Genomic DNA, 17488 nt, shown 5'->3' with positions numbered 1-17488 from the left:
GGATCCCCAGGCTCAGTCCAATGGTTGACTCTATCTGTATCTGCATCTGTCTTAGTCAGCTGCTGGTAGAACCTCTCAGAGGACAGCTATGCTAGGCTCCTATCTGTAAGCAGAACATAGCATCAGTAATAGTGTCAGGCTTGGCTCCTGGGTATGGGATGGATCCCAAGTGGGGGCAGTTTCTAGATGCCCTTTCCTTCAGTCTCTGCTCCATTTTTGTACCTGCTTTTCTTTTAGACAGGAACAGTTCTGGGTCAAGGATTTTTGAAGATGGACGGGTGCCCCCATGCCTCTAATGTGGGCCTTGTCTATGTACTGAAGGTGGGCTCCTTAGGTTCCATCTCCCCACTGCTTGGCATTTCTGCTAAGGTCATCCCCATTGGGTCCTGGGAGCCTCTCACTGCCCAGGTTTCTGGGACTTTCTAGAGGTTCCCCGTATGCTCCCTCCACTACTGCACATTTCTGTTCATTCTCCGATCCCTTGGGCTTCTCTCCTGTCTCCCTCCATCTCTGAGCCTACCCCTCATTTCCCCTCCCCTCCCCACCTAGATCCCATCTGAACTCTTATTTTAATACCATTACTTGTGTATTCTAGTGTAAAGGAAACACAGCGATATACCCCAGAACCCGCTGTGACCCTGATCATCGGACAGTTTCACATTCTGTTGACTTTATTTTTGTTACCTATTTATGTATGGTTTTTTTAAATCGAATGAGCACCTGACTCAGCCTAGACATCAATAGCCCTACCTAGCCCATAATGACTCCATACGACAAAAATATCTTAGTATGTGATGGTAGTTTATGTCTGTTCTGATTTGCAGTTCAGAGTGCAGTGATGGGGAATGGTCTGCTTCTCTGCCTCACCGATTTTCTGGCACAGAAAAAGACCAGTCCTCAAGCGATGAAAGCTGGGAAACTCTGCCAGGAAAAGATGAGAATGAACCTGAGCTACAGAGTGATAGTAGTGGCCCTGAGGAAGAAAACCAAGAATTGTCTCTTCAGGAGGGGTATGTTGAACAGAGAGACTCGTTTGTTTAAGTGTGCATAAGCAAGAATGGCATACACCACATTCCCACGTAGGCCGTACTCTTAATTACACTTAGAGGCCCATGTTGAACACATAGACTCTACATGGTGCTTTGGTATTTTATAGGGAATGCGTTTAAATGCTAGCGATTTCAGTATTTTTATGAGGATAGAATGTATGTTTTTATATTGCTTTATAAAGGAAATTTGAGTATTTAAAAAGTGGTTTGCAGACTTCCTGTTGTTACGACTTTTTAATACAGTTCCTCATGTTGTGGTGACCCCCAACCGTAAAATTATTTTTGTTACTACTTCACAATTATAATTTTGCTGTTATGAATTATAATATAAATATTTTTGGAGATAGGTATTATAACTCACTGGTTGAAAACTGCTTATTTGAAAGGTCATTTCAGCTAAGTTAAGAATAATTGAATTAATGTTGCCCATTGCCATACAATGAAAGAGACGTAAAAGAACATCCGTTGTAAGAGGTAAATCTGTGGTAAATTACACTTAGCATGCCTTGGTAGTTTAAGTGATTTGTGCAAAGAAATGGAGGCAGTTGAAATTGTAATATTTTTATCTAGCTCAATTAGATAATGTTTCCAGAACATTGGTGACCTATGGTAAATATCTCCGACTTTATAACTTGAATGGGAATATTCCTGTCTAGGGGTTGTCAGACTGAAGTTGTGAAAAGCCAGATAAATATTGTTATGTATGCCAGTGTCTGTTGTGGCTACTCATGCATTCTGTTGAAGCATAAAATCAGCCATAGGCAGTATGTGAATGAATCGGTAGAGTTGTGTTTCCAGAACCTAGAAAGGACCTGTGGGTCTCAGCGTGGCTGTCCTTGTAGTATTTCACCAGTAGAACAGGTTGGAATTCTTCTGTCTCCTACCCCCATGTGTGTGGATCTGTGTCTGTTGTTTTAGAAGCTGTTGTGAATGTCATTTTCCCCCTTGATTATTTCTCAGCAAGATCATTTACTGCCATGTAGAAATGGCTGGTTTTTATGCTTATGTATCCTATCCTGCCGTGTTGTTTCAGGTGCTTACTGGATCTGTTTGCTTCTGGTAGAAAGTTTCGGTTCGTTTAGAATAGAAATATACTGTCTCCAAACAGGGACTGTCAGGCTTCTCCTTCCCTATTGCTTTCTCTGGCCACATCGAGCTACATAAGGCACAAAAAGCACTATACTGAGTAAGAGGAGAGACACCCTCATCTTATTCCTAATTTTAGAGGAAAACATTGTTTAAATCACATTAAGAAATAACTTTTTAATTTATTTTATGGGATTCTACCAAGAATATTAAATTTTAAATCTTTTCAATATAAAAATTGTAACAAAATCATTTTGGTCGGTTGATCACAGGAAATTTTATTGCTTAAAACGTCTTAATTATACTTAACCATCCTATATTTAGGATGGTTTTTAAATATAGGAAGCATGATTATGTAGTCATGGTTTAATGGTAGATTGTTTTTATTATTTTGTATAGAACTTATCTGTTGATATCTTTAAGTTAGCATGATTTATAGATTTTGATATCAGTATCAATTTGCTTTCCTTTAAAAACATAATGTTTTTCTTTTTTATGTACTCTTCCTCTGCTGTTAAAATAAATTATTTATTCTAGTAAACGTTGGCATTGGATAGTGAAACAGCATCTAGCTACTTTATTTATAAGTGAATATCTTTGATTATTTAAAAACTTTTTGTTAATAACTAAATCCTTTCAATTTTTAGTTTCAAAATCTATATCCTAGAAAAAATAATCAGATCCTCTTGTGAGTTGAACTGTGATTGCTATGAAATGTGATGACATGCATGTCCCACGAAGCACTTACACACGCACATGCACGCACAAAATAAATGCTAATTTTTGAAGATTTTTTAAAAAAAATAAAGTAACTTTAATGGTTAAAGTAGAGCTATCTAGGCAGAGTTAAGGACAGAAATGCTGAAAAGGATCCGGTAAAGACGCTGATGTGGTAGGACCCAGACTGCAGGCCATACTGCACCTTCTGAAGTTAAATGAAGAGTTAACTGATCTGATAGGTGTCTTACAAGACCGTCTGCTGTGTGCTGATTACTGAAAATGGGCTACGGTGTGTAAGAGAACAAAGGGTTCTGGTTGGAGGATACTTGTGCATTTTAGAAAGCAAGCTGTATAGCTGAGGACCTGACTCTGTGGGAGCGCACATGGCTGTAGGTATGGAAACCTGGGTGATGATCAGCTCGGGCCCTCCCCCTCCAGAACAGTGCTGCTTCCAAGTGTGAGCATAGTTTGAAGTTTCAAATAATAAAATAGGTTGTAGCATTGAGGGAGAAAGAGTCATCCGTAATATCATAGCTTTCACTTTGATCACTAAGTAGATGGACAAGTCTGATGGAGAACTAGAAAATAGGAATGTAACTTGCCAGTGTTCGTTATGCACTGTGGATGATGAGTAGACAACTGAATGTAGTTTTTAGTTTAAGAGAACATCCTTCTTGAAGTTGGATACCAACACATAAGAATAGATAAAATACATTTGGGGGATATTATCTGTTTTCATCAAAATCATCCATTATGTAGCTGACCTGGTAGTTTGTTCTGTTCTAGGTTTGTTAGGGATGTAACTCAACATTTAACACCGTTGTTTTTAAATGGCTGGGCAAATCTGCAGTATTAGTTGGCTTTATTACGTTGCATGTGTATAGTAAGTTTCTAAGGATAACTATTGCAATGAGGAAAATCATTCCATATTATTACAGACTGGAAATGTAGTTCAGTGTCAGAGTGTTTGGTGGTATACACAAGAAATGGGATTTGTCCCCAGTATCAGGGGGGGAAAGGAATTAAAACTTGAATAAAAACTTTAAAATCCACCCAAAAAGAAAAGACAAAAGGAGAAGAAAAACAAAAGTGAAAAAGTAGGCTGTAGAAATAGTTCTTGCAGTCACTAGTTACAAAAATATGTGTATAAAGTCGCTGATGTTTGCTTTTTTATGAAACAGTTTATCAGAACTTTAAAAAGCTGAAGAAGACCCATTTAAGTATAAATATGTGTATAAAACAAAAGGGTAGTATGGTCTTTTAGACAAAAACTAACCATAAAAGAACTTAGAAGAGTTATATTAATGTTGGCAAAATAAAGATAAAAAAGTGTAAGCAGAGGCTAGAGCGATGGACCCGTGGTTATACTCTTACTGAACAGTCTGAAGCTCTGCGTCAAGATCCCTGTGCCCTGTGCCCTGCACAGTCAGGCAGTGATCTGGCTGTGCTTGGCCCAGGAAGTGGCCCTCTTAGGAGGTGTAAAGAGGACAGGGGTAGAATCTGGGGTAGAAGCTGGGTTTGCTAGGATTGATGGCTTACAGAGAAAATGTAAGACCCAGGTTCCAGTCCCAGAGAGACCCTGCCTCATAAGAATTGGTGAGCATTCCAGGGGAGGACACTTAATGTCTTCTGGCTTCTGTGTGGTGTGTACAGACATGTGCTCAGACATACATTCAGACCCAAAACAACTTTGTAAAGAGGCTTTGGGGTGTGTGTGTGTGTGTGTGTGTGTGTGTGTGTGTCAGAGAGAGAGACAGAGAGAGAGAGACAGACAGACACACACACACACACACACACACACACGGTGGGGGCAGAGAGAGAAAAAGGACAACTTAGAAGAGTTGGTTGTCTCTACCATGTGGATCTGGGGCTTGAACTCAGTCCTTAGGCATGGCGGCAAGAGCTTTGACCCATGAGCTTTGACCCACAGTGTCTTTCATCTCATCAGCACATTGTTTTCATTTGGAATGCAGATGAGGAAGGAGCCATTTCCATCCTAAGTACCAAGGACTTAAACCACAGGAGTAAGTCACACGTACTAAGTAGAATGGCTATAGGATGCAACATGGCGGCATGTTTGAAAGCAGCACTGTTTTATTCCTTCCTTTTCAATGTGTGCATCAGAGAACAGACGTCCTTGGAGGAGGGGGAGATTCCCTGGTTACAGTACAATGAGGTCAATGAGAGCAGCAGCGATGAAGGGAACGAGCCTGCCAATGAGTTTGCACAGCCAGAAGCTTTCATGTTGGATGGGAACAACAACCTGGAGGACGACTCGAGCGTGAGTGAAGACCTGGATGTGGACTGGAGGTACGGGTCTGCAGGCTTAGGTAGTTACCCCTGAGGAGGTCTGCAGGCCTAGGTAGTTACCCCTGAGGAGACAGTGTAGGTGCTGCATCAGTCAGGTGAGCCTTGGCTTCTTCCCATCTCATTACAGATGTCACTGCACCCATGGATGGGCTGTTCACTCTTTTTCTCACCCATCTTTGACTTTCACATCTTTGTAGCATTGATTTTAAGAGAAAAAAAATGTTAAGGCCCTGGTTTTGACTATTTCAGTATTAGAAATAATTTAAGACCTACGGAAACATCAGCAAAATTAGGCAAACTACTCCCATATATCCTTCACTAAGATCTCTTAAATGTTAATATTTTAAAACAGTGTTTACACCATTCTCCCTTTTCTTTTCTCTCTGTATTTATGGTATGAAGTCTTCTGGCCCTTTTATACATAAGTCCTCAGAAATTATTTTTTATCTATAAAAATTCTAGAATGAATTGCTGAAAAATGTGAACTTTTTTTCTTAGATAACACATAATCACTGAAATCATAAAATTAGTGTTGATATACTTCTAACATTTTAACCCCCAGGGCTTACTCTAGTGTTCAGTTATATCACGACTGACTTTATAGGAGATGTTTATCTGATTTAATCCAGGACTGTCAGTGCATTTAGTTAACTTGTTTCTGTAATTGGCCATCTCTTCAGTTAATATTTGCTTTTCAATTCTCACAAATGTTTTAAAAGTTTAGGACGTTAATTTTATGGACTGTCCTTCACATCGTATTTCCAGTATCTCACATAGAGTTACTAATTCTTAGCAGGAACAACAAAAAAGTTACACATTTTGTCCTAAGTGCATACCAGAAGATACATATGGCGGGCAACTTGGAACTGTCCACTCACCATTCCTCTTTCTGACCAGTGGCTACTTTGAGACTATAAATAACCTGCTTATTCTCCAACTACTAAACTTACATCTGCTAATTTCAGCATCCATTAGTAATTCTTACCTGATTATTCTTTAGTGGCCCAATGACAGCTAGCTATCATGTCCTGAGTGTCCAGGTTTGTTTATGTTACTGAAGAAAAAAATGATTAGGAAGTAAATTACTTCAGTCATTCGGATGGATTTTCTGTACGAAGTAGACATGTTTGTGTTGTTTCAGAGTTTTAATCTGACCTTTTGGAAAGCAGTGTTTATGGAAGGACTATTTCTACAGTTTCTTGTGTATCTGTAGTATAACCATACTACATTCTCTGTGCCTGGCATCTCTGTGTGCCAGTTTATTTTATAGATGAAGAACTGGTCAGAGTCATAAAATACATTTTTCAATTTAACTGTGATTCAATTAAATCCTATTTGACTGATCACAAGCCATTCTCTTTGCATTCAAGTTCACTGTTAGATAAAATGCCAGCATTGCAAGAGTAAATTGGTGACTCCTTTCCTTCTAAAATGGATGGATGGGTAGGAATGTTCCTGTATCCTAGGTGATTGTCTCAGTCAGGATTTCTGTTCCTGCACAAACATCGTGACCAAGAAGCAAGCTGGGGAGGAGAGGGTTTATTCAGGTTATACTTCCACATGGCTGTTCATCACCAAAGGAAGTCAGGACAGGAACTCAAGCAGGGCAGGAAGCAGGAGCTGATGCAGAGGCCATGGAGGGATGTTACTCACTGGCTTGCTTCCCCTGGCTTGCTCAGCTTGCTCTCTTATAGAACCCAAGACCACCAGCCCAGGGATGGCACCGCCCACAATGGGCTGGGTCCTCCCTCTTGATCACTAATTGAGAAAACGCCTTACAGCTGGGTCTTGTGGAGACATTTCCTCAAGGGAGGCTCCCTTCTCTGTGATAGAGAGTTGACACACAAAACTAGCCAATATTGTGATGTTTGTTGATTTCCAATACTCTTAAACTAAATTTTCTTAATATATCCTTTGTGCACTTTATTTATAATTCCATGGTAGCCAACTGGTTGACTATTTTAAGCTAACTTTTATGACTGTTTCTGACTCTGATACTCAAGTGCTGAGAAGGTATGGAGGTCAACAGAACTTAGCCTTTAGACAAACCATTTTAGACTCTTGGGTTTATACAGTGATGTGAGCACATCCACACAGAGCACCCCATAGGCAACCGGAATGTGGGTCAGGAGCTGCACAGAGATGGGAACTAAGTAAGAATGTGCGAAGAAACCATAAATATAATTGAATTAATTCCCGAGGCAGCAGGGTTAGAGAGCAAAGGCTAATGGCATGTGTGGGTGTTTTGTTTTGTTTTGTTTTAAGACAGACTATCAATATGTAGTTCTAGATACCCTGGAACTCACTGGAATACACTGCCTTTGCCTCCCCTATGCTAGGATAAAGGCATGCACTGTCATGCCTGGCTTTTCCTAATTTTAAAATACTTAATTCTACGGCCAAGGAAAATTTGGAATCTGACTTAGGATAAAGGAAATCACTTTATACCAGAATCAAACCTGTTCTTCTTGAAGGGCTTATAGTTCTTTAGCACCAAAAGTCATAAAAACGAACAGTTTGGTGAAAAATCGTTTTCTAGCTATTAATAAGTGAAGGTGCTCTGACTCTTAGCCAAGGGGAAGAAGAGGGATTGGTGAAGGCTTGAGAAATAAAGTCTTGTAAAACCCAAAGGAATTAAGCAGGTCAGAGTGGGCAGGGGTTTAGGGAGAACTATTACTTAATGTTAGAATTAAATACAATACTTTGCTTTCTCATAGTTTCACCTTTACCCAGATTGGAAACTAAAGTTAGCAGAGAGGAAAACACAGGGAAGGGATTATGTGAGTAAAAGCCGTGTGCTGTAAGCAGGCTTCTGTGTCTGAAGCTTCTGCACGCTCTGCAGTGAGACTCTGCCGGGAGGTGCAGAGCGGTGACCAACAGGCTGTATTAACTCTATGTACAACACTTAGCCTTTCTGTTGTTTTCCTGTTCTTCGGGCCATATAACTCACATGAAAATATTTCAAGAGTTTTCTGCTTACACAATTTGTACAATGTAGGAATATGGTAAGATTTCTGAAATCATAGTTATGGATCTTGGTGGGGGTTTTTTGTTTTTTGTTTTTTTTTCAGCCTATTTGATGGTTTTGCGGATGGACTTGGTGTTGCTGAAGCTATTTCTTACGTGGATCCTCAGTTCCTCACCTACATGGCACTAGAAGAACGCTTAGCCCAGGCTATGGAGGTATCTTTATAACGCCTACTGTGACTGTTTGATTGTTTACACAGGAATACACACAGACACAGCGAGGCCCTGTTGTCCAGATAGTGCTGACTTTTGACACACGTACACGCTTTTCGGCAGTAGGACACACTATCACCCCTTTTCACTTTAGCCCCCATTATACCCTTGAACCTCAGCACTGGACTTCTTTGGTTGTGTACTAAGCAGCACACCGCTCTTGTCAGCAGCGCTTTTCTTTCTCTTCCAGTGCTAACTACACCCATCGCCATCTTAGATAGTAACTTTGGGTGCAGGTCTTGGCAATGTATATTAGACTCATTATTGTCTCATGTTTGAGTGAGCACAGAATAAAATAGCAAACATCTTTAATTTTTGTAACTTAAATAATATTGCTTGAGCACCTTTGCAAAGAAAATATTTTTAAAAATTTAATCTAAGGTTAACAAGATAGCAGGTCAAAGGGAAATGTGCTTTCTACCAAACCTAGCAAGCAGGACTCAAACCCAGGGACTTACAACGTTGTGGGAGAGGACCAACCAGGAAGTTGTACTCCGATGTCCATACCCCTGCACACATGCACACATAGACACACAATAAAAATGAATTATAAAGAAATTATAAACAATACAGAAAATTGGCTTAAACTGAGTTACAGGTTTCTCATTTATAATTACAGTTACTCCCAGCTAATACTGTGTGTGTGTGTGTGTGTGTGTGTGTGTGTGTTTTACCAGTGCACATTTGGTTTGCTCCTACTTTCCCACTGTATGGCCGTTGTAAGTACTGTAAATGGTGCTGTGACAGATACATCTGTACCGATCTGTACTTGCAGGTGTTTTGAGAAGTGGAATTGCTGGATTACGTACTGTTTGTATCTATTTCTTTTCATTTAGTTATTGATTTGGTTTTATGAGACAGGGTTTCTAGTGTGTAGCCCTGGCTGTCCTGGAACTCACTATGTAGACCAGGCTGGCCTCGTACTCACAGAGATCCACCTGCCTCTGGCTCCCAAGTGCTAGGATCAAAGGAGTTCACCACCACCGCCTGGCTAAGTAATTCTAGTTTTAAATTTTAAGAACTTGCCGTACTGTTTTCTGTATTGGCTACAACATTAGGCATTCATACCAGGAAGGGGGCCCAGTTTTGGTAGCCATCTCAAAAATAAAGCATTAAGCTAGATTAATGGAGTGTTCTAACTTTGTGATCTTATGTTGTTAATAGGATGTGCTGCTAACAAGTAGTAAACTGAGAACATTAGTTATCTTGATTGAGAGCAGTTCAGAAAGAAGATTCCATTGTGACTTGAGATTGCTGGTGTAGGTTTTCTAGAAGAGTAGGCCGTAAAGGATGGACAGAAAGTGCAGGCAGAGGGAGGGAGCAGCACTGTGTGCAGTAAGAACGAGTAATGAAAACCGGCAGCAGCAGGAGAGAGACCTGCCTGTCAGATCATCTGAACTGGGATCTAGAAGAGAGAGAGAGGATGAGGCCTACAAATGGTCATGTGACCACTTGTTTTCCAGCCTTCCGTTGGACAGTCATTCGCAGAGATTTAGCCCCTAACTAAAGTTGCTGGTAGCCTTGTAGTACTTGTTGACTAGCTGTGCGCATGTGCTGGTTCTGTGCCAGGAGAGAAGGCCACAGGAAGCCGTTCATTGTTTTCGATTGTAAACCGTAGTCTCACCCTGGCGTTGTCTCAGAAGTGAGCCTTTCTGAAGTCTTTCTTTTCCTGACATTGTTGATCCCTTACAAGAGCTCTGACCATTCATCTGGAAAATGCAGATGTAATGAGCAAGGAGCTTACTACTGAAAACAGGATAGGGAGGGGACATAAAGGAGAAATATTTGACTTAATGATCTTGGTGGTAGTCTTATTGGAAGGGAGTTAAGTGGGCAGAGAACTAATAGGAAAAGAATATGAGAATGTGGCAAATGTAAATTGACGAGACAAACGGTTTCCCGTTGGTATGTAAGGTGCCTTCTGTCTAACGAAGAACTCTGACTTTCCTTTCCAGACTGCGCTGGCACACTTAGAGTCTCTTGCTGTAGACGTTGAGGTGGCTAACCCACCTGCCAGTAAGGAAAGCATCGATGGACTTCCAGAAACCCTTGTCCTGGAAGATCACACCGGTAAGGCCACGCTCCGGACTGAGATGGAGTGCTGTACACTTGGTGTACACTGCAGCATTAGGCGATGGAGTGGTTAAGATATGTATGCAAGTAAAGTACATAGTGTTATGTATGTGTGATATACACTGTATGTTTATTTATTTAAGCCAGAAGCTGACAGACCTTGGCCTAGTAGGAATTGTGTGATAAAATTACAAAGGTCAAGTGTTACCAGCATCTTTTTAGAAGAGGAATGTGTATGAAATTCCAAATTAATATGCTGGCATCGTGCCTGCCAGCTAATTGATGAAGCCCCGCCTCTCTGACCGTCCATAGCTTGCATGTGAGCCGCTTTCTTCCTGCTGAGCATGTGTGCGTGACAGATGATGTGTGCTTGTCGTTCTCAGCTATTGGTCAGGAGCAGTGCTGTCCCATCTGCTGCAGTGAGTACATTAAGGATGACATCGCGACCGAGCTGCCCTGCCATCACTTCTTTCATAAGCCTTGTGTCTCCATTTGGCTACAGAAGGTGAGTTTCCGGTGGACTTTCTTAATACTTAACAGTTGACCATACTTAATTAGAGTAATTAGAGTAGTGACCTATGGTAAGCCCAGCTTATCTAGACAGCAGAGCTGTTTAGTGGATTTTCACTTACAGCTCCGATCGTGTTTTCGGAAGTATCTCAGAAGACTCACACCATTCTAAGTGCACTGTGTGGTTTTTTGCCAGTGTGACTGGTGTTGCTGAAAATGTGTGAGAGAAACACAGTAATCAACCGGGTGACCCCTCATCTAGTTTGTGTAGACCTGCCTTGAAGACAGACCAATAACTTCAATGGTCTTCAAGTCACCTAGAGTTTACTCACACCCCGGGACCTCCGTTGTCACATGGGTGCTCACTGTTTAGCTCAGCAGAAGCCCTGAGTTGCTTTCCTGGCTCTGTCTTGGGGTTGCAGCTCCCTGTTCCCGGTAACAGCCCTGCCCGCACCCCCTCACTCCTTCCCTCCTTTCTTCTCTGCTGTTAGCCCTGTACTGTCACTTCCTACTTTTGCACTGTGTTTAAAGTCCCTGAAATTCATTGTAGAGACGTGCTATTCCCACAGCGCCTTTGCCATGGCCTTCTGCGGTGCAGTGAGGTGAATACTCACTGGGCTCTCCAATGTGCCGAAATCTTTTTCATTCCTCTGTCTCCCTCAGCTGCTTCTTCGTCCTGCCCACAGTACCCATATTCCCAGCCACCAGTGGACACATCTACACTGTCAGTAGTTGTTGACATATATGGGATTAATTTTCTTTATTTTTTTTTCTCCAACAGGATTGAATGGGTTTGTTTCTAATGCCTACTATATTTTTTAAAATATATTTCTAAGTACTTTTTTCTGCCAGACTTTTAAACCTTTTATTTCTGTGCCCCTGCCTCTCCTCTCCAGAGTCTGTTACTGTGATAGCTCTGAGTCCTCCGCCCTGTTGGAGACTTGCTCTGAGTTGGATTAGTGGAACACAAAATGCCCATGAAGCGCAGCGCCCTTTGAGTTGAGGTTGAGTTGTGTGATAGCCTAGGAGGCAGTCGGTGCCGAGTGTGTTACAGACAGAAATGACATCAGCACGATTAGTGAAACTTAGAGACGGCATGTAAACCTTAACTTAAGGCATAAATTACCTCAGTGAACCGCGTGTTAACACCAGGATTGCTAATGGATGCGTGTCGATCCTGTGTGCTTCAAGTCTCAAGACTTCTGGCATTGTGGGCGATGACTTCTCTTAACCTGTTTGTTTGCTGTTATGTTGATTATAGCATAGATGGCTATTTCAAACAATAGAATCTATCAACCTCAAATTTTATATAAAGTTGAAATAGTCCATATTATATTTAACATTTATATGTTGTATTATAGTATAAACACCCGGTATGGAAAAGTAGCAGTAAGTTAGCAGAAGTTAAGGCCAGAATTATGTAGCACAGGACTTATAATTCTAGCGCATGGTAGCAGGGATAGTAGCTAGTCAGAAGACATTTCTGAAATGAGCAGGAAAGCAGAAACGCAGGCTACAAGTCTGCGCCCTGTGCGCCGAGCCTGGGGTTCCTGTCCACGCCTGCACAGCGGCCTTCCAGCCCTTGCTCCCTCACCTGTACTAGTTGCCTACTTGAGTCCTCGTCTTCACTCTAGACTGTAGCTCTGGTCCTGTCACTCCCTGTCCTTAAACAGAGTCAGACTGAGGGCGTTTTCTTTACTTGCGGAGTAGTGGATTTCTGTCTTGGCTTTCAAGGCCTTCTGTTCCCTAGCCCCCAGCCCGTCTCTTCAGCTTTCCTCTTCTGTGTGTCTGCTCATATTTCTGTGCGTTTGTTCCTGAAGCCTGGCTCTCCTCTGTACCATCTATAAGACGAGGCACCCTAACTAGATAAGGTGAATAGAACAGCTTTCTTGACACTCAGTTACAGAGACTTAAGAAGGACTCCCTGTTTTGTACAAGCAATTGTAGTCACCACTAGATGATGCCCTGCAGTTGCCCACTTAATCCTCACAGGAACTGGGAAGTGTACTGGCACTCTGTTCCCTAGTCCAGATGTTGTTACATGGATTAAGGTGACACAGCTAGTGCATCCTAGGCCAGAGCTACACTCCTTACCCAGTACTGCTATAGAAGCCACTCATTGTGGGGCAAGTATGTAGTCAGTGTCCTTGACTTTGCTATAGCGGGGCTGACAATCTAATTTTTGTCATCCGAGGAAAGATAACCACAGTTAAAAGTGCATCTCCCTTTTACAGCCAGGCGAAGGGAATTACAGTAGCTGGATCTCCAGCTCTCAGGGAATCTTAACACTCTTGTGGCTCCATGGGGACCTACCCTGGAGTGCGCGCGCGCGCGCGCACACACACACACACACACACACACACACACACACAGTTTAAAACAAGTCTTCCCTAAGAGAGACTTGACTTTGCTTGTCTGTGATTTCTGACTGGTTGGTTGGTTGGTTTGTCTCCCTCCTCCCAGTCCGGAACGTGCCCTGTGTGCCGCCGCCACTTCCCGCCTGCAGTGATTGACGTATCTGCAGCTGCTTCCTCTGAACTGGACCCTGACGCCTCGCCTGCAAACGACAATGCTGAGGAAGCCCCATAAGCCGTCACGGGGAAATGAGATCGAAATTCTATCACAGTAAATCTGCAAATTCCTTCTAAATCTGATGTGCAAATAATTATATATAAATATATTTAAAATGCTCTATATAGTATATGCCGTAGTTTAGAAAGAGAATACTAACCTTTCTAAACTGAATTTAGGTTTGCAGAAGATACTAAACATTTTCAAGCTGAATGTTGAAGCAGTGCATCCATTTTCTTTAGTTGAACATGGTGTCCATTGTAACGTCAGTAGTCATCTCTGTGGCATACGTTTCTGTTTTGTCTGAAGTGCTGCCACTAAGAGATCAGAATTAAGCTCTCCTTTCCACATCAGATGTGAAAACTGTGATCACAACAGTAGTACAGTTTGGTTTCATTGAAAATAAACTGAATTCTAAAGCATGCTTTTTCACTGGTCCCTTTGCTTTTGCTACTTCGAGACCTCTTGGTTTATATAACACTGAGGTTAAGATTAAAGCTTTTCAGAATGCCAGGCAAAGACTAGAATTTTGACCCGAACACACACACAAAATAAAAAATAAAAAAAATTAAAAAAAAATTACATCTTAGATGTAAACTTCCTGAAACTGTCATGTGATAAACTATTCAGTGAACGTTGGATGTGTTTAAAGGCTAGGAAAGCACGTGAATTATCTGATGTGCTTCATGCTCGGCACAGTCTCATGTGCTTGGCCTGTGAAACACTGTCTAAGCCCTCGTGCAGTCTGCTTCTACTTGTTAAACACTGAAGGTGCAGACCAGTCTTGGCATCTGATTAAGAAATTGGATGTAGTTAGCTAAGGTCGTTTGGATTCTACTTTAGGAGGTCCGAGGATTTGCACATGGCCGTGTCTGTAACAGCATCACCCCAGATTAGAATGGCACAGCTTTTAGGTGGTCACACGAGTAGGCAAGTCTGTGCAGACGCCGGTGTGATAGGTAGCTTACAGGTGAGCCCTGACGTCAGCACAGGGACAACGGCCCAGCAGGCCCAGCACTGGAGCCCATCCGCGTGCACTCTACCTGCCTGCTCATCCAGTTCGGGAATATTTCTATAGCTTCCCAAATGCAGCTTCATCTGATTTGTGTAATATATCTGAGTATTTATATTCTTTCTTTTTTTTCCAGTCTTAAAAATAAATGAATTTTCACTGTTGGCACATTTGAGGCTTAAATATAAGAAACCTAACACTTGCATTCTGATTTTTGCATATATTGTAAATGTGGCTGGTATTTACAGCGAATCCTGTGTGTCCTTTTATGGGTAAAACAAAAGTGAACATTGCATGCAAGTAATGTGGTGAATTTGTAATTTAGGGGTTTTCTGGGGCTTCTGTGACTGTGGATGCTTAAATTCAGGCCTTAATGTTGCTCTAGCTAGCATGTTTCCTTCTAATGTACATAGTCAGCCTGTATCCACTAATCTCTGCTTGTTCTCCTCCGTGATCTTCACGCCGTATCCACTGATGGTCAGTTAGTGTCAGAGGTCACCCAGGTTAGCATCAGTTCCCGTGTGTGCCGTGCGGTTTGTGAGCCGTGTTGAGCTTGGTTGGTTTTCTTTTGTGTACTTTGATCAGCTGCGGCACTTACTGAGTAAACTTACGTTGCTGCAGACTGCTGTGTGACAAGCCACGTGTTATGTTTCAGTATTACACACGGGACCTTGTTTTATTCTTCTAGATAGCAGCTGTCCCAAAGAAAATATTTCTTCTTTGCCTATTAAGATTTAGCTATTATCTGCCAGTTGATAAGGGGTTTGGTTCCAAATCAACCAGAGTTGAACGTAAGAAAGCTGCTGCACTCTTGCTGTCCATCTGTTACGTCCTCCGTTGTTGGCTCCTGACTACGTACCCACGGCTGCTGAAGGAGACTTGTTTTAATTTGTTTTAAAAAGGAAAATGAAGTTTTAGGACTTTGATGGTGGGGAAGCTGACAAGTTCAGACCCCAGTCTGTCATTTGCTCTTAGCTTGGATCCTTTTGAAAAGTTAAGAATATATGAAGGTAAATTAGAAAAAGTAAAAATATTGATAAAATGTCATTTATCTTATGTTTATTTTATGTTGTTACTTGGCCTATTAATTTTAATTTTTTGAACATTTTCTTATTTCTTGTAATATGAATGCTGATATTTAAAGTTCGACTCACTTGGGTTTCTTTTGTGTTTCTTAGTTGTTATCTCTAAGCTAACTAACTTTTAAGATTATTTGTGATATGGATTTATATAAGCTGTTAAATATATATGAGCTGTTAAAATGGAATGCAAGGTTTTCCAAAGCCCAGGTCTAACTGTAATGATTGGTTTATTGTTCTACAATCCCAGCCCGGCATTTTCCGTGTAAATCATAAACAATAAACAGGATATACTCAGTGTTCATTTCTAATATTTAATTGTGTGATCCTATCACTTTTATAACACAGTCCCTGAAGGATTTAGAGTCAGTAACAAGGAGCACAACTCTTTAAGGAGCTCTGGACTGAGCTGGGACAGGGTTTTTGGTTTGGTTGTTTTTTTTTTTTTTTTTCCTAAGAAATCTGGGGCCACATATGTCACGTACAGAGGCAGCGGGCGAGCGTGTTCTGCTGCAGAGGCCCTGACTTCAGAGCCCTTTCCTGCCTGGTCTCAGCAGTCCCGCAGTCCCCCGCAGAGCCTCGCCCCTGTGCCAACTCCAACTGTGGGAGCTCTGGAAGCTCTGGGATGCCTCACTTGAGTTGGCCGTCTCCAGACCAGTCATGGGCCGCTGTGGGGCCGCTGTCAGAAACGCCTGTCAAGGATGATCCCCGTGGCTCACAAAGGGCTCAACAGCGTATTTCTGAGTTGTAGCATACTAGATTATGTCCACATTATTAAACAAAAACTAATTTCGTTTAGAAGGGCTAGAATTCTAATTTCCCTAATAAAACATGCTAGAAAAATAGCCTTAGAGTACGAATAGCAGTGTTGCTCCTATGCCCCACACAGTGCTAAACCACTTCCAAAGTGGCGTCTTCCTTGTCCAGCCACCGGTGCTGCAGCCACCTTGTCTCCCTGCAGAGGCAGGATTCCACTCTGAAAACAGCGTCATTCAGACTCTCTATAGATAGCATACATAAAAGAGTAGAGTACGAAATTGTGTCCCTTCTGTCCCTGCCTCTTCACAGCCCGCTCCGGCTCCACGTTTAAATGTTCCGTTATGTCTGAGCCAGTCTGAGGCTGTCCTTTGAGTCATTCTCTTACAGAGTTTGCCTCATGAGGCAGGCGGCTCTGAAACCTCACTAACAGTTTACAGGCGCCTCGCCAAGGTCAAGTGAGGGTCGCTGCACATAGTGGCTATGGTCACTCTTAGGCAAGCCTGCGGCGTGGCGGTGGACTCGGGCATTGCCCTGAAGCCCGTATGTAACTTACAGGGTTTCTTAGCAGCATCTCTCTGTTTCAACCAGTAAACACCCTCCCAGAGCTGTCTGCTCCAGCGTCCGTCCGTGGAGCATACTTTCCACGCAGGGTGGCGGATTTGGTTTTGAAGTTTCCGAGACGTGTTGAGGATGGACTAAAAGCCCTCCGGCAGCCCTGTAGACAGCTGTCTAGGCTGATGTATTAGTACTAACAATTCACACAACTGCCAGCCACCCTGTGGGCCGATTCAGCTTTTCCCGGAAAAGACATGGCAACTTTTTTTGCCATGTTTTAAAGATAGGTCTTTGAAAGTAGTTAAATCTGCTAGTGCACCAGAGTAAGAAAGGAAAGGGATTCAGCTGGTGATGCTTCCATTGAACAAACCGTGTGAGCTCTGTGTCTTGTTCATTCGCCGTCTGTCCCCTCGGCCATTCTAGGCTTGATAGGCCTAGAATGATAGGTCAAGCTCATCACAGTTTCTGGAACCTCCCTGTTCCCTGTTCAGATTTTGTCTGAAGTAATCCGACATTGACAAATG

General features: G+C 42.1%; 1 protein-coding gene across 2 annotated transcripts in view; it reads left to right on the top strand.

Moving 5' to 3' along the window:
* The window catches only part of Pja2 (praja ring finger ubiquitin ligase 2), a 49710-nt gene extending 33747 nt beyond the window's left edge, over positions 1-15963 (top strand). Inside the window, exons 5-10 of one of the 2 annotated variants that reach the window (XM_032901715.1) lie at positions 825-1010; positions 4980-5165; positions 8237-8348; positions 10361-10475; positions 10862-10983; positions 13452-15963. In XM_032901715.1, coding sequence (XP_032757606.1) covers positions 825-1010; positions 4980-5165; positions 8237-8348; positions 10361-10475; positions 10862-10983; positions 13452-13577 — 847 coding nt within the window. In that variant the 3' untranslated portion in view covers positions 13578-15963. The remainder of the gene's footprint in view (positions 1-824; positions 1011-4979; positions 5166-8236; positions 8349-10360; positions 10476-10861; positions 10984-13451) is intronic. The other variant, XM_032901716.1, reaches the window with a different exon arrangement.
* Positions 15964-17488: the final 1525 nt, after the last annotated feature.

This window comes from Rattus rattus, chromosome 4 (genome assembly GCF_011064425.1).
Source record: "Rattus rattus isolate New Zealand chromosome 4, Rrattus_CSIRO_v1, whole genome shotgun sequence".
Lineage (NCBI taxonomy): Eukaryota > Metazoa > Chordata > Mammalia > Rodentia > Muridae > Rattus > Rattus rattus.
This window is presented reverse-complemented; position numbering and strand designations above follow the sequence as displayed.